Raw genomic sequence first — 18,892 nt, forward strand, 5'->3', positions numbered from 1 at the left:
AAAAAGGAGAGGAGAGGGGAGGAAGAGAGGACTCTGGGGGGAAAAGAAAGAGGGAAAAGACACTGGAGAGAGGGGGATGGAGGGAAGAAAAAAGGAGAGGAGAGGGGGGGAAGAGAGGACTCTGGAGGGGGGAAGAGAGGACACTGGAGGGGGGGGAAGACAGGACACTGGAGGGGGGAAGAGAGGACACTGGAGGGGGGGAAGAGAGGACACTGGAGAGAGGGGGATGGAGGGAAGAAAAAAGGAGAGGAGAGGGGAGGAAGAGAGGACTCTGGGGGGAAAAGAAAGAGGGAAAAGACACTGGATAGAGGGGGATGGAGGGAAGAAAAAAGGAGAGGAGAGGGGGGAAGAGAGGACTCTGGGGAAGGGAGAAGGGGAGAAGAGGAGGAGATGAGATGGGGAAAATGTGCTGCTGCATGGAGTTTTGGGGGAGGGCAAGTTTGGGGGTTGTTGGTGGGACCTGGTCATCTGGAAGGACAGCCCCTGGGTAGCTGTGGGGCAGGGAGGGGCCTGCTAAGCTTGGGAAGAGGGCAGGACTGTGACAGCCAACTCTGCCAGGGCCCTGGTCCAGCCTGGGGAGCCAAGGGAGGAACAAGCCTGGCAGCTGGAGCCTGGGAGCTCAGCGTCGGGCAGAGAATCAATGGCTCTGGGGTCCCAGGTCCTGGGTTCAAAACCAAGTTTGTCCATTTCACTACCTGCATGACCTTGGGCAAGTCACTTTACCTGACTGCCTCAGTTTTCCATCTGCATCTACCTCCCAAGATTTATATTTGCAAAGTGATTTGCAAACCTAAAAATAGGAACTCTTCTTATTCAGAGGGTGGGGTGCTTTGGGGGCCCCAGCAAGGGCTTTGGAGTCATTCCAGAAAAGCAAGCTGCCCTGCCCTGGGTCTGGCCGGGACCCAGCATTTCCTCGAAACATTCCTGCCAAGCTTGCCTTGCCTCTGCTGAAAGCCCTCCAGAGAAGGGGAGCTCACCATCCCAAAAGGCAGGTTGCTCCTGACCAGCAACTTTCCCCAACAGGCAGTGTGGAAACCTGGGTTCTAAGCCTGGCTTCAACACTTGCCACTTCCAAAAGACCCTTTCTCTGGCTGGGATTCCTCAGTTTCCCCATTCTGTCACAGGAGGGGCTGGACTTGATGGTCTCCAAGGCCTCATCTGGCTCTGACCCAGGGACACTTGTTCACCTCAACCACTGATCAAATAGCCCTCCCATCCCCACGGATGATTCCTCCGCCCCAAGGCTCTCTCTCCTCTGCTCACTGCTTTCTGGCACCAGTGGCACATCAAGGGGCCCAGCAGGGGGCAAGGACATGGCCAAGGTCACATAGGGAGCCTTCATACCCAGGCCTTACTTCCTGCAGGTCCCTCCAGCTGAGGACGTGTTATTTCCGGGCTTACAGGAGAGGGAGGGTGGAGGAAGCTGAGTAACTGAGGAGGTAAGAGATGTAGGAGATAGGAGGCAGAGAGAGAGAGGAAGACAGAGGCAAAAAAGGCAGAGAGGCAGAAAAGGCAGAAAAAGGCAAAGAGAGGCAGAGAGGGGCAGAGAGAGGCAGAAAAGGCAGAGAGAGGCAGAGGGGCAGAGAGGGGCAGAGAGAGGCAGAGGGGCAGAGGGGCAGAGAGAGGCAGAGAGAAAAGAGGAGCTAAGGAGGCTTCTGAAAGAGGAGATCAGGGAAGGAGAGGAGGAGGGGAAGGGAGGGAGAGAAGGGGAGCAGAGGGAGGGGAGTGAAGGGAAAGGAGGAGAGGAGAGGGAGGAGAAAGGGAAGGAGAGCATAGAGAGGGGAGAGGGAGCATAGGGAGGGGAAGGGAGGGAAGGGGAGGAAGAGGAGGGAGAAGAGAAGAGGAGGGGATACGGGGGTCTATAGGGTCTGCTATGTGCTTTACAATCAAATCCATTGATCTGAGACGGGGGGAGGGAGAGGGAGAGAGAAAGGAAGGAAGGAGGGGAGCAGCAGATGGGGTACTCTGCCAGGGCATATCCCCAAAGGAAATTCAACCTCTGCTGACAATTTTCTTTTGAGCTGATCCCAAAATAATTCTTTGCTCTCCAAAAGGAATTTCCTATCCCTCAGGTCACAGACAAGGACCAAAAGCAGACTTCCCAGCCCAGCCCTGCTGCTCCTGGACTCCCTGAGACCTTCTCCGATGCTCTGAGGAGAGGAGCTAGGAAAGGCAGGGCTAGAACTCCCATGTCCAGAGCTTGGTGCCTTCTCAGATCAGAGGCTGGCCTGGGAGAGGCAGTCACTCAACCCTTTGGTCTGTCAGGAGGCAGCTTGAGGCTTGAGGACTCTGGGCCTCTGAGAGGGGGCAGGGAAGGAAGGGAAGGCTCAGGGCCTGGGGCCTGTTTCCTCATCTGCAAAATGAAGGCTGTGAGCTTAATGGTCCCTTGGGACTGAGGAGCCTCTGACCAGAGACTATGGGGCCCAAGGTGCTGCCAGGGGTTCTTCTCTGAGAGAAAACCATCCAGATCTGTGTTTTTCAGGACCTGGGGCCTGGGGAAGTTACAAACAGTGCAGCTCCCAACCCCAGGGCTGCTGAAAAAGGAGCTCCAGCTAGGAAGAGGTGGTAGCCGAGGCAGAGGAGGGGACAGCCCCACCTGGCCTAGCTCTGGGCTGTCTTTCCCAACTCCCCCTCGAGCTGGTGGAGAAATCACCAACAGCCACTGTGGTCTGGGTACTCCAGGGCCCGCAGGCACCTACCCTGCCTGGGAGGAAGGAGCCGCTGAGGCTCCCGCTGGACCAGAGGATGATCCCAATGCTCAGAGTGACCTTCCGACTGTAGCGGTCCCCAAGGTAGCCGAACAGGGGAGCGGCCAGCAGCAGACCGGAGATGAACACTGCAGGGAGGGGAAGCAGATTGCCTGAGGCTCCTTCTGGGCAGGGCTGGCTCCAGGGCTCCCACTCCCCATCCCTGGTAGAGGGGTGAGGATAGGATGCCTGGGGTGCAGCACTCAGCTGGCCAAGGGAGGCGAAGCAGGAGGGATGAATGGGGCAGGGAGGGCCGGGGAGTGGCGGCTTGTCCAAGCTCAGCCAGCTGCCAGACCAGCCTGACAGGGCGGGAGCAGCCCTGGCGGTGTGGGTCCCTGCGCTCTCAGCTAGCCTGTCAGAGTGCGAACACTTCCCAAGCCTGGGAGCTCACTCCTTTTGAGACCTCCCGCTCGGTTCCACGGCCCAAGTCCCAGGAGCCCAGGCTTACAGAGAGGGGCTCTGTCCTGGGCGTGGCTTCGTCTCTGGTCCTGGCCCCCTCACAGAATTCTTTCTGAGCTGTGTCAGACCATAGTTCCAATATAGCTGATGCCTGGGTCTCTGCAGATGTGGATAAAAGGGTCTCCCTCTCCCGCACAAGCATTAGATGTAACAATGCCCTATAAAACAGCCCCTCGACAACCAGCAGCTTCTCCTCCCTCCACTGAGCTCCACCTCCTTCAATGATGATAATAGAAGGCTTTTCCAGAATGCTTCCAAGGGCTTTAGAAACACCATCTCAGATCTTAGAAACGGTTATTATCCCCATTTGACAGATGAGTAAGCTGAGGGAAGCAGGGGTTAAAGCGCCCAGTGTCCGCAGTGGAGATTTGAACTCAGACTTTCCCACCACCCCATTCGCAGTCCCTCAGATCTGGCCCGAACCATGGCTTGGCCTCCAATTGGAGAGGACACAGCCCTCTCTTTTTTTCTGGTTTGGTTTTTTTTTTTAAGTTGAAAAATTCCAGCCTTCCAGTGCCTTCCCCTGAGCCTTGGCCAGGGGTCTGGTCTTCAGTCTAGGGCTGCTCCCCAACTAGGACCTCGAGAGGCCTCCCCTTTCCTGCTGGGCCCACCTGGAGGCGGTGTCTCCTGAGCTCCTGGAGAACAGAGTCCGTGTAGGCCCAGGCCTTGGTCCTGCTGCTTTTCCTGCCCTCGGAGCACCTGCATGGGCTTCCCCTCTCCTGCAAATGCCTGCACTGCGCTCCTCGGTTCCCATCCCCACCCGGGCTGTTCTCCTCAGGCTGCCCTTGAGCCGTAGGCCTCTTTCCTTAACTGTGGCTCCAGAGCTGGACCCACATGTCCACATCGGTCTCCCCACATGCCTGAAGATACCAAAGCAGAAGGCAGCCTGAGGGACCCCCAAGGCCAACCCTGGGGGTCTTGGAGGGAGACTGGGTCCCTGTGTTCTGGCTGAGCAGAGGCTTAGAGCCTTCCCTGAGGGGAGGGAGATGGAGCTTGGTCACTGCCCTACTAGCTCTGGTCCTGAGGCTGGCCTCACCTTAGGCCACCCTCCCTTTGTGCCCATCCCCTGTACTGGCACCTGGGAGCACGAACAAGGCCTGAGAAAGGGGGCAGAGGGGAACCTTGAGGCTGAGCAACCCAAACCAGCCTTATCAGCACCAGCCTTATCTCTGTCTGGCTTCAGTTGGTCAGCCCTTGTGGTCAGAGGCCACGCCCGCACAGATGGGCTGGGCTGATGGCCTCCTTGCCCTGATAAAGAAGGACTGTTGCTGCCAATTGGGCTGAGATGAATGAGACCCAGAAATGGCCTCGAAGGAGGACAGGACTGCCCAGGCCTGATCTGCCTCCAGCCACTGGCTGCGGCCTGCTGACATCTGATGGCTCCCAGTGCCTGCTTCCTGCAAAGCCTGGGAGGCATTAGGTCAAAAGAGCTGGAGGAGACCCATACTCTGCCATCCCCTGTCCTGAGTAACAGTGTCTCCAAATTCTGGGGCCAGAGATGCTACCCAGGGCCAAGGGGAGCAGAGAATCAAGGCAGCAGGGAGAGGAGGTCAGACGACCAGAGCAGAGAGGCAGAGAGGGTGGAGTCCAGCCCCAGGAGTGCCCCCCACCTCCACAGCCCACCTTCCTTACCTGTCTGCAGTAAGCCAGCTGCCGAGTCACTGAGGTCAAAGTGCTTCTGAATGTCCAGGAGCACCCCTACAAACCAAGAGTCCAATGGGTAAACAGAGGCAGCAGCTGGCTGGCGCCTGGAGAGTCTCTCTCAGGCTCTCCCTCTCTGTTTCTGTCTCTGACTCTGTCTCTGTTTCTTGACTCTCTGTGTGTGTGTGTGTGTCTCTGTCTCTGTCTCTCTCTCTCTCTCTCTCTCTCTCACACACACACACACACACACACACACACACACACACACACACACATACACACACACCGTCACTGGTGAGATTTTCAGTGGTTGTCAGGGTTTCCCAAATGTGTCAAAGCCCTGTGGAGAAGGGATGGAAGGGGTGGCTTGGGGTAGAACCAAGGCCTTCTTGGGCCTCCTCCCCAGGGCCACAGGTGAGGGGGAGGCCCCAGATTCAGGCAGCTCCTCAAGAATCTCTTTGCACCTGAATCCTAGGGAGAATTCGGGGCCACAGGACTGACCATCCCTCCCCCCATCAGCCCCCTCTATCACCTTCTCTAAAGCAGGAATAAAATGCAGCCCAAGAAAGGCCCTATGCCCACTCCCTTTCCCATGAGCTGCTCCTTGGGACACTTATCAGCACCCCTAGTATCCTGTGCTGCTGAAGGGGCTGAAGGGAGGAGCAGAGCGCCCCTCCCAAAGGGCTCCAGGACAATTGAGTGTGGGCCTCTGGACTGGGCGCAGGCATGCCTCCCTTCCCCCACCCTGCCAACTGCACCTTTAGCTGCCTTTCACCTAACTGTACACTCCTTGAGGGCAGGCCCTGTCTTTTTTTTTTTTTTTTGCCAATTGGGGTTAAGTAACTTGCCCAAGGTTACACGGCTAGTTTTTTTTGTGTGGGTGTTAAGTGTCTGAGGCTGGAACTGAACCGGGTCCTACCGTCCTGTGCCACCTAGCTGCCCCAGGCCCTCTTTTTAAAAGTTGTATCCCCAGCACTTAGCCTGCCTAGCACAAAGTCAGGCCTTTAGTAACTGAGGAATGGTCCACATTCAGGAGGGAAACTTCATCCTCAAGGAGCGTGAATGAGAAACCCATCGGACACAAGCTATCCACAGAGCATTTGTTCAGGCTTGACCTGGGTAGAGTTTTGTGCACATGGGATGTCGTGGGTTGTGGTGGTGTGTCTGGAGGCCAGACCTGAGGCACCTATGCTCAGATCCCAGCCATGCCAAGCACTACCTGCCTGAGAGACCTTGGACAAGTCCCTCTGGGTATGTGACTGCCCCCAAACTGGAGCAAGCCAAGCCCTCATTTTGTGGCCACATCCTTGAATTGTACCCAGCACACCTGTCCCCCCCCCCTTCCCTACACCTTTTTTCCTGCATTTAACTCCTCAACTAAGAGCTTGTTGCAGTCCTGGCTAAGTGCCCCAAACTTTGTATAAAGCAACCCTCTGCATTCTTACCCTGCTATCACCACCCCCAGGGTTGCCTGCTTTGTGCTTGCTGCCCTCTTGACTAGGAAGAAATCTGTCTCTTGAATTCTCTCCTCTGGCCTGACTCCTGAACCTTGTGTCCGATTTATAAAATGAAAGAGGGGAGGTCAGGCAACTTGCCCAGGGCCACACAGCCCCTAAGGCTTAGTCAGAGTCCAGTTCCAGGCCAGAGCTCTGCCGGACACTACCCTGATACCCCAGGACCCTGCTGGGAGGTGGGAAGACCTGAGTTCAAGCCTGGCCTCAGGCACTTCCCCCTTTCTGTCTGTTTTGTCTTCTGTAAAATGGGTATAATCAGAGTCCCTGCTTCATGGGTGGTTGTGAGGCCCAAATGAGATTTATGCATGTGGCCATGCAGGGTACTTTATGCCCCCCCACCCCCACCCCACCTGGGTGCTGTGACTCGTGTGGTCCTCATCCTGAACTGGCCACAGAAGCTGGCCGGACTCATCTCCATTTCTGCTGAGTCAGCTCCTGGGCTGGGAGAAAGGCCTTCAGGTAGGATCCACAAAGCTCCCCCAGAGCCTTGTTTCATCCGACCTCATCTGGCCCCCATCAGGCACAAGCCCCACTTCTAACCTGACCCCTGACTTCCAGGTCCCCATCGGGCCAGAGCCAGCCCAGCGTGTCCAGGGGTCAGCAGCAGAGAGGGGAGTCACTGTATCCCTGGGGACCACAGTGGAGAAGAGGCCCGGCCATCTGCTCCACTCCACCTGAGGGACCCTGGGGGCCTTTCCATCTCAGCTGATCGGAAGCCTCTCATTAGAGCCTGGCTGGGGGGCAGGGTCTGACTTCTGTCCTCTGCTGTCCCCAGTGTGTTTGCTGCCTATGCACTGAGCTTTGTATACAGGAAATGCTTAATAAATGCATCTGCATTCAGCTGCAGATAGTGGATTCACTCTGTCCAGTCAGCTCCTTGAGCAATCCCATTCATTAATCATAATAGCCAGCATTTATGTAGCACACCTACAGTGTGCCAGGCCCCAGGCTAAGCACTTTCACAACTGTTCTTTCATCTGATCTTCACAACAGCCCTGGGAACTAAGTGATTCCACATTGCTCTCCCCCTCTTTGCAGAGGAAGACAGGGAGGCATTCGGAGGTTGCATTTGAACTCAGGTCTTCCTGACTTTGGTCCTGCACTCAGTCCTCGGCAGCACCTTCCCCGTCAAGATGTGAGCTCCTTCATGCCGGGAGCGGGGGAGGGGGCTTGGCTGTGTGCCCCCTGCTTAGCACAGCACCTAGTTCACAGAAGGGGCTGGCTCAACGTTGGTTGACTGACTGTGTGAGGGACGGTCCGGGCCTCCCTTCCTCCCTGCCCCGGCCAGCTCACCTGGGATGATGAACCAAGTCATGTAGTTAAGCAGGTTGATAAAGCAGAGGACAGCGACAGCCCCATAAGCCCTGCGGCGGGGGATGCCCCGGGCGCCCCCGGGCCCCTTCGTCTCCCGGCCGGCCTGGGATGCGGCTGCCCCATAAAGGCGAGGGGCCGGCTGGGCTCTCAGGCTGGACGCTTCCCCTGGGCCAGGCTCCTCCATGCCACTCCGGTGCAGAGCAGATGCATCTGCCTCCAGGGCCCCAGCCGCCGCTGCCGCCGCAGCCTCAGGCGCTTCCTGTGGCCCCCAGAAACCTCAAGGGCAGCGGCCCAGCCACAGGCGCTGGAGCTCTGCGCACTGCTGAGGGAGGGGCGGGGGAGGAGGCCGAGGACAGCCACTTCCCCATTGTGGGCCCACGTCTCCTCCTCTGAGGGCTGAGGCCTGGAGAAGATGATGCCAGGGGCCCGACGTCAGCAGCAGGCCACACTTCGTGCCTCCTGCAGACAAGGCGTTCCCCATGTCCCGACCTTCCCCAGCGCCCCTAAATCCATCATCCTTCCCCGCCACCGCCCGACTCTGCGTTCACTGCCTTGGAGCCCTCCCGGGGCCTGGGAAGCTACTGCCGTGGTCCAGGTGTGAGGCAATGCGAGCTTGCCCCAGGGTGGAGGGAGAATCAGAGCAGAGGACAGAAGCGGGCGGGGAGAGAGTGAGGACCCAGGCTGCCTCCTGGCTGTGAGCCTGCGGCCGGCAGAACGGGGCCACTGGGAGCAGTGCTCGGAAAGCACGCATTTGGGGTTCAGGAGCAGAGAATGTGAAGCTCAGTGTTGTGCACACGGAGGCCGGCGCAGGATGCGATCCGACACAGTGCGCATGAGCGCATCTTCACCTGCAGCAGCCGCAGCAGCCGCAGCAGCAGCAGCAGCAGCATCTACCAAACCCGTCACCTGCCGGGGCGGAGCAGAGGTCCGCCCGACACCCAGCCGGTAAGGAGAAGGAAGAGATTTTATTTCCAACTGCAAAGCCGCCGGTGCCGAGCAAGAACCCGGCTGCCCCAGCATCGCCATTCCCTAGAGCCTTCAAGCGGACCCAAAGCAGTTGGGGCAACGTGGACGCCAGTGGGTGGCAGGAAGCTCACGCTCGCCTTGCCACACAGCGGAAGCCACGGGAGCAAGGTGCCACGTCGGTGCACAGAATAACTTCATTTTCAAGACACAGAGGAGGATGGGAGGCATGAATGGCGGCGTGGCCGTGGTGGAAGATTCCTGCTGCCCTGCTGTCCTGCCGAAAGCCTAGCCCAGGGAAATAGAGCAGGGAGAAAGTGAGGAAAGCAGAAACCGTGCACTGGCAAAGAACGCTCCAAGGGCACACGATGCCCTTTCCTTTTGTCGTCAAGAAGACAGCAGTCAACCATTCACCTGATTCCGGAGCAAGAAAAAAGGGAGGAAGAGACAGGACAGCCCAGCTTCCCATAAGTCACGCGGGGTGGAGGGAGTGACTATCCCCCATGCTCAGACGGACTGGGCCAGGTGCCGGTGCCATCTTGGCACCAGTCCAAGACTCTTCCTGTCAGAATAGAGACTCCATGGTCAAGGAGATGAGTCAGTCAACAAGCAACGCTGACTAAGCACTTAGTGTTTGCCAAGCCCTTCTAATAACACGGAGTGGGGGTGCTGAGAGGGAAGACCTTCGGAGACCAAGCCGGGCAGTGGCTCCCACTTCCGGCCCCTTCTTCCTGGTTGCTCTGCCGATGACAGATCTGATCCACAGAGGGTGAGCCTGCCTTCCCATACGCTCTCCTGATCATGCAGCCCAGGAGAAGGTTGGGTGCAAGCAGGAGCTTTACAGTTTCCTTTTCCTGTGTCCAGTAACACGTGTGGCCGCAGAGTGGATTGTCAGTGTAACGTAAATGTAAAGTGCAGGTCAGATTGGAGGGATTTCCTGGACCGGGTCGGTATTTCCAGAATGTTAATATTTCTAAGGAATATTCCATTTTCATACTCCTGAGTCAATACTGAATTCAGTCTGCTTCCAGAGCATCCAAATCCTGCAGCTATGGGGTTGGAAAAGGCAGTCTAAGAGCTTGTCAGCCTCTAAGGCGTCCATCCTGGGGATGCTGTCCCTTTGGGACTCGCTGCCCATGGACGCTGGACACGCTCTGAAGCCCTGGGAGCAGTGACTTGCGTCTAGAGCCACCTAGTGGCCACCTGGTGCACTAACCTCCCCTGGTGGTGATGGGCGGACTGGCCTTTCCAGTTAGCTTGTGAAGAGCAGGCCGTGCGTGGGTCCTTGTCGCTCAAGCACCTCGTTCTCACTTGGGCTTCTCTCCTGTACCCAGGGATGTGCCACTGGCTCAGCATCAACTCACAAAAGAGGGGGAGCAAGGGCTGGGGAGACAGGCCTCAGCTTCCACAGCCAGACCACGTCTGGGCGGGTCCTCCAGGTCTGACCCTCTCCACCACCAGCTGCCTGAGATCCAGAATCAGAAGGGACCCCAGAGACCACCGACATGAACAAGAGGCCCTTCTCCTCACAGCTTGGACGAGAAAAGGTCGGCGTCCAGTCACTGCCTGAAGCCTTCGGGGGCAGGGGACCCAGCCACCTCTGAAGGCAGCCCCTTTCACCTGGGAGTGTGTCTTTCATCACATTAAAACTGTCTGCCTCTTTGAGACTTCCACCCATCCTTCCTAGTCTTAGAACAAACCTGATTCTTCTCTCCCATGATAGCCCTTCCCTGCTGAGACTTCTCTCTCCAGACCCTGTGTAATGGGAATGCAAATTTGGAAGATCTTCCCTGCCCCTAGGCTAAAGTGCACCTGAAGCCTGGGGTGGGAGGCTTGTTTTTCAGTAGATACTTTTTGATTAGCCAGTGGGTCAATAAGGTTGTTACATTCTCTGAGCCAGGAGAAGGCTATATAAGTCCTGATGTGTAGCTTTGTTTTGGGACTCACTTTGAGAAGTGTTCTGTGATTTGATCTGTATTCTGGGAAGCTGTTGTCCAGGGCCCCCCCGGCTTTGAAAAACCCAGATGTTGATTGGGTATGGGTATAATGGTTGGACAGTTTGGAAATCTGTCTACTTGATCTGTTTCTCTGACTTGATAATTCTGTCTGTGTATTCTGAAGTTCGGGGTGCTGACCTTTTTCCCCTGAACAAGGTAAACGATATATGTCTGACTGATTAAAGTAAGCTTGTTAACCCATTTTGAGTTGCTTTCCTTTATCAAAGCAGATCCAAGAACCTGTGGTAGCAGCAAACCCTGAGGACGCCGGGGTGCTTGCTGCTACAAAATGGCGTCACAAACAGGATCTGCAGAGTAAAAGGAAAGTATGGGGACTGGGATAATTGTTTGTTTCCCAGTTGTGGTAGCTGTGACTCTGTGGAGCCGTGGAGCAGGAGAGAAGAGTGGCCTGCATGCGGACTTCGCTGAGCTGAGAGCGGGAATGGTGAGCTGCCTGCATCGGGACCTGGGCAGAAGCCAGGAGCAGCTGCCGCCTGCGGGAGGAGAAGGAGCCCAGGAGTTCGGAATTCAGCCACAGGAAAAGATAAGAACTGAGCAGCAAAGCAGGGGCACTGAATGTGTTTCCTGGCTGCATCCCACAGTTTGGGACCCTGGGGGAGGATGGACTTGTGACTATGGTGGGTGGGATGAAGTGCCTTGGATCCCTAAGGACCCCACTTTGTTGGTTTTGTTGCCCAGCCCCCTCTCTGTGCTTGGAGGCAGGGGCTGGAGCTGTGTGAGGGGAAGGATACCCCTCCCCTCTCCCCCAGAGAACTTTATTTGAACTCTTGTTTTGAATTGAAGTGATAATGCTATCTATGTACTTTGTTTGTTTAGGGCCAGTGGCCACCTTGGTAACTTTAGTTCTGTACTTTGAAAATGTGACCTAAGAAATGTTCAGAGCTAATTCAAAAGTAAATTGTCTATGCTATGGGCATGAAAGATCTTGGTTTTGTAGCAGCAAGCACCCTGGCGTCCTCAGGGTTTGCTGCTACCACAGGTTCTTGGATCTGCTTTGATAAAGGAAAGCAACTCAAAATGGGTTAACAAGCTTACTTTAATCAGTCAGACATATATCGTTTACCTTGTTCAGGGGAAAAAGGTCAGCACCCCGAACTTCAGAATACACAGACAGAATTATCAAGACAGAAACAGATCTAGTAGACAGATTTCCAAACTGTCCAACCATTACATCCATACCCAATCAACATCTGGGTTTTTCAAAGCCGGGGGGACTCTGGACAACGGCTTCCCAGAATCCAGATCAAATCACAGAACACTTCTCAAAGTGAGCCCCCAAAACAAAGCCTCACATCAGGGCTTATATAGCCTTCTCCTGGCTCAGAGAATGTAACAACCTTATTGACTCACTGACCAATCAAAAAGTATCTACTGAAAAACAAGCCTCCCACCCCAGGCTTCAGGTGCACTTTAGCCTAGGGGCAGGGAAGATCTTCCAAATTTGCATTCCCATTACACCCTGCAGGCCCAGTGCCTTCCTCTAGGGCATGGGCCCTTCACTGACCTGTTGGCCCTCCTCTGGATGCCCACTAGCTTGTCAACATCCATCCTAAAACGTGGCACCGAGACCTGAACCCAAGACTCCAGGTGCTGGTGATGAGGGCAGAGGACAGCAATGATGAGGGAAGAATAGGGGTCTCAGGGGCTCCAATGACCAGAGCCCCTGAGTGGCCAGTCTGGAATGAATTCACAGGCTCAAGCATTCTGAGTCAAGTTGGTCAAAGTTTATTGCTATGCTTTACAGCGGGCAGGAGGTCTTAGGGAACCCAAAACCTCAAAGAAGTCATAGGTATAGTTTATAAAGAGTTACAATAGGAAATCAGATGTCAATTATGCTAACTAGGTGAGTAAGGGTGGGATAAGGGAGGAGTTAAGGAGTGGTCAGTGCTTAAAGGGACATGCACTTTTAATATCAACTGCCCAGGCGTGTTACCCATAATTCACTGGGAAATAGCCCAAGGGCGGGGTGAGGGGAGGGGGGACTCCCTGGAGGTGTGGTTTTAGGCTTGAAATGTCACTAAGTCAGCTGGCAGTCAAGGCTGACTGAGAAGTGTGTAGTCTGCCACCCATCAGTGTCACGTTTGACAAGACCATGCTGGGAACCCAGGCCAACAGAGATTATTCAGGGTGGGCCTAATTGGCTAAGGAGTTAATTTACAGCTAGTGCACTGAAGGATTCATGGGTGCAGCTGGCCATTATACTAGGGGCAGATAACATTTGCCTAAGCTAAAAAGCTTGTAGATGGTTTAGTGAAGGATTCATAGGTGCAGCTTGTTCTTGTACCAAGCAGAAATAAGCAGTTCATGGGTTGCTGCTGGGCAGAGTGCTGGCAGGGGGGAGGGACAGAGTTAATGCTCTGAGGCTGGGGGGGGGAGGGCGGGGATGTGATTTTACAGACTGGTTTTACAAATCGATGTTACAAACTGATATTACAAACATAGGCACCCCAAGCATCCCATCAGCGGGATGGTCTGCCTGGGCCCGGACACTGTCTCTCTCACCCACTTGAGGTCACTTCTGCTCTCTTGGCTGCCAAACCTCCCTGGGAGTTTAGGCTCCACAAAACCGGGATCTCGCCTCCCCCACAGAAGCAAAGTTAATTTCTTCAAAAAAGTATCTGGCGGATCTTCCATCTCCTCCCATGATGCTGGCCACACCCCTCCTTGCCTGCCCACTCTGTGCACTCTCACCCATGCCCTTCCATCAGGATCCTCCCAATGGGCTGGGAACCTTCCTTGATTTCTCCTGCCCTCAAAGGCCACCAGCAGAACACTCAGACTTTCTGCCCTCACTGTACAACCACACTCTGTCTTCTGTTCCCTGAGGACGTCCTTTATGCCAGCTCTCTGAAGCACATTACTGATTGCCCATCTCAGGTGGCTTGTGCCCACTAGGCACGTCTCTCCATTGCCCTCCAGGTGATGCACACCTTTAATCCAGGGGCTCCCAAGTCTGCTCCAGACTTGTAGGGATCTCAGAGATTACCTCATCCAACCTTCTCATTTGATGGATCAGGAAACTGAGTCACACAGACAGGAAGTGGAGTTGTCTGGAGACGCCATGTCCTGGCTTTGGCAGACACAAAAAAATGCCTGTGGAATGTTGGTATTTGTTTTTTTTTTTTTTTTTTTGCTTTTTGGAGGGCAACTGGGGTTAAGTGACCTGCCCAAGGTCACACTGCTAGTTTTTGTGTTAAGTGTCTGAAGCTGGATTTGAACTCAGGTCCTCCTGACTCCAGAGCCAGTGCTCTATTCACTGCGCCCCAGCTTCCCCTTATTTGGGGTCTTTAAAGGGCCTAGGCACTTGCCTAGATAAAATCCAAACTGCCCTGTTCCTCCTCCTTCATTCCAGGCCCTATCAGCTGCCCATTCAGGTTGGCCGGCTAAACTATCACAGAGGGGAGCTGAGTGGAATACTTCCTGTTTCAGGAGAACACAGACTTTCCGAGTTAGAAGGCAGCTTAATGGCTAGGCCTGAAGCAGGACGTGCATCCCCCTCCAGCTAGGGCCCCCAGCCTCCCCTTTTCCTGGAAGCCCATCTCACCTCTTCCAAGGAAGGTTCTGCTTACATTAAGGCCGCTGTTAAAAAGCAGGGTGATTCATGCTAGAGAAAGGCTAGACTTCGGCCTTCAGGAAGTGGGGTCAATGACATCACATAACCACCCAGACCTGAAGAGGGAGGTGGGCTGGCCATGTAGCATTGTTGACATACCTCTGCCCAGATCTCTGATTTATGGGGGGACTTGACCCAAAATCACCCTGGATACGGTTCCTATGAATTGTCATCTACCCACACACAGCCCCCCAGAGGTGTCCCAGTGTGGACACTCCCTGACAGTGGCACCATCTTTTAGATGTGCTATGAAGGAATCCATGGGGAAGGCCCCCCCTCCACCCTTTGCCTCTCTGCTGCTGCCTAGACCAGCCTCCATGGGAGCCTGAGGTCCAGACTGATCAGACACCTAGCAGCAGCAGGCTAACCCGCCAACGGGTGCCTAGTGCCCTCAGAAAGAACTGAGGGACATTCTGTAGGCTGCGACCGGGTGGGAGAGGAAGCACAAAAAGCCCTAGAGAGAGACTGGGGTTTTGATGGCTTTCTTCAATAGTTAGAAAAAAGAGAGTCCTGGACTGGGAGTCCTTATCCTGGCTCAGGCCCTAATGCTCTGTGTGGCCTTGTAGGAATCCCGTTGTCTTAGTGGGCCTCAGTTTCCCCACCTGTGAGATAAGGCAGGGTTGCCCTTCCTGGTCCTCTTTGTGATAGGAACAGGCCATCAGAGGGCACTAGAGACCAAGAAGAAACTCTGTGTAAGGCACGCCTTTGAAGCTTTGCGCTACTGTGCAAATACTGCATTTTTACAAATTGAAGCTTTGTGGCAACCCTGCGTCAAGGCAGTGTCTCGGTGCTGCTTTTCCAGCAGCGCGAGCTCACATCGCACCTCTGCACCACATTCTGCTCATGCCCCCAGCATTTCAAAGAGTTTCATTATTGTTCTGTCTGTCAGGGAGAGCTGTGACCAGTGGTCTTTGATGTTACTATGGGAATGATTTGGGGCACCATGAACAGCGCCCATATTAGCCAGTGAACTTAACTGGCAAATGGCTATGTCCGGGCTGTCCTACCACCCCTTCTCTCCCCCTCCTCTGGCCTCCTTCTTCCCTGAGACACAACAATATTGAAATCAATGGTCTCATAGCGTTTAAGAGAAAGGAAGACTTCGTCGATGCTGAAAACGTCATTGTTGTCTAATTTAAGAAACTGCCCCAGTCGCTCCGACCTTCCGCAGCCGCCACCCTGATCAGTCAGCAGCAGAGTCACATAGCTTGCTGAAGGTGCAGGTGAGTGGCAGCATTTTTAGCAAGAAAGTTTTTTAATGAAGGTATGTACATTTTTAAACATAATTCTGTTGCCCACTTAATAGACTATGCCATAGTGTAAACATCACTTTTTACATGTATCAGAAAACCAAAAACTTCGTGTGACTGGCTTTATGGCAGTGATCTGCAATATCTCCGAGGTATGCCTGTGCCGTATCTGATAATGGGGTTCATTTTTCCTCTCAGCAGAGAGTTCTAGGAGTTTGGGGTAAGAAAAGATCATGGGTCTGAGCAGAAAGGAGAGAAGGAGGGAGACAGAGGAAGAGGGGGGCAGAGTCTGGGCCCAGCCCCTGTCAGGCTGCTTCTGCTCAGTGCTGGTCCTCAGTAAGCCCAGTTCTGAGGAGGCAGGTCTCCAAATACTCTGGCCAGCTAGTCAGAATGCAAGGGGGCTCAAAGTCCTGACTAAAAAGGGACACACCAATCAAAACAACCCAGAGACCTGGCAAGGACCGAATGCACCAATTGTCAATGTTGGAGGGGCTGTGGAAAGACAGGCCCACTGAGGCACTGTTGGCGAAGCTGAGAACTGAGACAACTGTTCTGGAAATCACCTGATCCTGAGCTCAGAAGCTGACCCGGTTGTTCACATCCTTTGGGGCTCCTACCCCAAGGAGATCCAAGACAGAGGAAAAGGCTCTGCCTTATTCCCAGCAGCGTTTTTCACAGAAACAAGTGGAAACAAATTGGGTTCCGCGACTGGAGAATGACTGAATAAACTGTGGTTTGTGAGCACAAAGGAATATTATGCAGTCACATCAGAATCAAGACAAATATCAGGAGGTCAGAGAATTACTAAGTAAGCAGACCCAGGAGAAGGAGCGATGTGCTGCCCATATTCCCGGAAAGGAGACCTCGGCATGGGTGAAATGAATGAAACACCGTGTATAAACACTGCCACGTCCCAGCCACTGTACTAAGCACTAAGGACACAACACTTTTAAAGAGACAGTCCTTACCCTCCAGGAATTTCCATGCTAAGAATAGCAGGGCCACATTTACATCAAGGGGACAGACCGGGAAGGGGCCGGCCTCCTGAAGCAGAGAACACTTTTGAACAGCCTGCTGTGTGCCCGGGGTGGGAGCCTGACTGCCAGAGGAGAGTGCAGGGAGCAGGAAGCAGGGCCAGGGATGCACTCAGCCCAAGGTCACCATCAATGCTGACTGACAAAGCCCTGGAGTTTGGGGGAAGAGGAGGGCAGGACACTGCCACAGAAGGTACACAATGTCAGACTGACAGAGTGTTGGTTAGTTCTCTGGACTTTTCTAAAGTCAATGAGAAGGTTCCACGTAGGGGATGATGTTAGGAGAGGACAGCTTTGTTTTTAAAGCATTCATTTTTAAGATATTTTTAAAGGATTGTCTTGAACAGAGGTAGGCAGATGACCAGATGACCCTTCATCAGCTGCCCTGCCCCCTCATCTGCTCTTCCCAGGATTGGACTGTCTCATAGGAACCTTGTGAGAACCAAAGGCGATGCTGGAGAGTCCGAGCCACCACCCTTTCTCCCCTACCACCATCCTGATCCAAAGCCTTTGCTGGTAAGCACCCAACCCCTGGCTGCACCAGGCCAATGTGAGCCCTGGCTAGGTCTGCCAACTGCAAACACTCTGGGCCTGGGGGTGGGCTCCCCAAAGAATAAACAGGCTAAGCAGAGCTCCAGCGGGGTGTCTGCAGTGGGGATATTGGGGGCCCCTAGCACCTCTCCAAGGCCTCCTCCTGAGTCCTAGAGAAAGGACCAGGGCCATCACTGACAGCCCATTCCCTGAATCTTCAGGAGGGCCCTGGGGGCCCTTCACTAGGGCAGCTTCCTTTTCAGAGGCTGACCCCAGTCACAGCTCCAAATTGTGCCTTCTACAGTTTTGTACCCCATCCCACTCCCCATCGCCAGGTCCCCTTTGTGGTTGAATCCCTTGCCTGAATGTCAACACCTTGAAAGCAGGGGTGGTCTTGTTTATTTGTCTTTGTATTTACAGCATTTAGGACAGTGTCTGGCACATAACAAACTTTAAAAAAGCCTCTATCTGCCTATCTATCCATCCATCCTTCCATCCTTCCATCCATTCATCCATCCATCCATCCATCTATCCATCCATCTATCTATCCATCCATCTATCCATCCATCCATCTATCCATCTATCTATCTATCCATCCATCCATCCATCCATCCATCCATCCATCCATCCATCCATCCATCCATCCATCTATCTATCTATCTATCTATCTATCTATCTATCTATCTATCTATCATCTATCTCTGTCGTTAGCTCCAGAGCTCTCACCTCAGCAAAATGGAGCCCCCTAAACAGTGGTGACTGACTCATCCTTGGATCCTCAGTAGAAATCTCTGGTTGTACAAGACCAGCCCTACACTGCTGGGGTGGGACATCCCAGCATCCATCCCTTATAGGGGTCAAAGTTCATCTTGCTGGGAGATACAGAATTCTTTTGAATGTGTGAATTCTTGGGCCAAACTGAAGACAAGGAACATCAGAGCCTTAGAACATAGACATGTCAGAGCTGGAAGGTAGAACATAGAACATGGAAGGGACCTTGGAGCACTGAATGTCATAGCTAGAGGGACCTTAGAATCTAGAACAAGGAAGAAGCTTTCAGATGTAGAATGCTGGAGCTGAAGGACCTTAGAACACAGAGCATCAATGGTGGTAGGCTCTTAGAACACAGAACGTGGGAGGGACCTTGGAACATGGAATGTTAGACATTCCAACAGATAGTCAGTGCCCTTAGAACATGAGATGTCCGAGTGGGAGGCGCCCTCCATTTGGCCAGTGAGTGATCTGAGGCTGGGAGGAGAGCCTGAGATGTCTGTCTAAGGAGGAAGAAGGAAGTTTGCAGGTGCAGGGGTGGAAGCAGTGCTGAGGGGAGCCCCCAGGGCACAGTGCCTTCGAGGTTGAGACTGGCACTTGTGGGTGACTGGGGAGTGCATTGTAGGGGGCCTTCCAGGCCAGATGTGCTGAAGAGTCGCCTGGCCTGGCCCAAAGGGCAACCAAGGGCCTTGGTGTTCTGCCCAGAGCCAGGGGGCTTAGGAGAGTACAGCCCCCGGAGACTCTGGGGAGACCTCCTGAGAAGGTTTCTGGGCATTGCTGCTGAAAGCTAAACAAGGCAGGAGCCTGAGGCTGGCTGAGCCCTGGGGGGCATATCTCTCTCGGTGGCTGTCCCTTTGGGCATAACTCCAAGGAACAATGTCAGAGCTTCACATTCTGCCTTGCCCAACCCCCAAGGAGCAGGCGGGGAGGGGCCCAGAGCCCACCCTGAGAGCCTGACGGCACCCTACTGGCCCCCCCCAGGGGCCCTGGCTGGCAGACTGGGGGTCCCAGGGCCTCAAAGCAGATTTGGCAGTCCA

General features: G+C 54.3%; 1 protein-coding gene across 1 annotated transcript in view; it reads right to left on the bottom strand.

The window, feature by feature from the left end:
• The window catches only part of SPNS3 (SPNS lysolipid transporter 3, sphingosine-1-phosphate (putative)), a 55,892-nt gene extending 47,984 nt beyond the window's left edge, over window positions 1-7,908 (bottom strand). The window contains exons 1-3 of the mRNA XM_069083252.1: window positions 7,655-7,908; window positions 4,839-4,904; window positions 2,700-2,836 (exon numbers count right to left, since the gene is read on the bottom strand). Of these exons, the coding sequence (XP_068939353.1) occupies window positions 2,700-2,836; window positions 4,839-4,904; window positions 7,655-7,859 (408 nt within the window). The 5' untranslated portion in view covers window positions 7,860-7,908. The remainder of the gene's footprint in view (window positions 1-2,699; window positions 2,837-4,838; window positions 4,905-7,654) is intronic.
• Window positions 7,909-18,892: the final 10,984 nt, after the last annotated feature.

This window comes from Petaurus breviceps, unplaced genomic scaffold (genome assembly GCF_028583685.1).
Source record: "Petaurus breviceps papuanus isolate PSGF00001 unplaced genomic scaffold, PetGlider_PUasm1.0 173, whole genome shotgun sequence".
NCBI classification, from domain to species: Eukaryota; Metazoa; Chordata; class Mammalia; order Diprotodontia; family Petauridae; genus Petaurus; species Petaurus breviceps.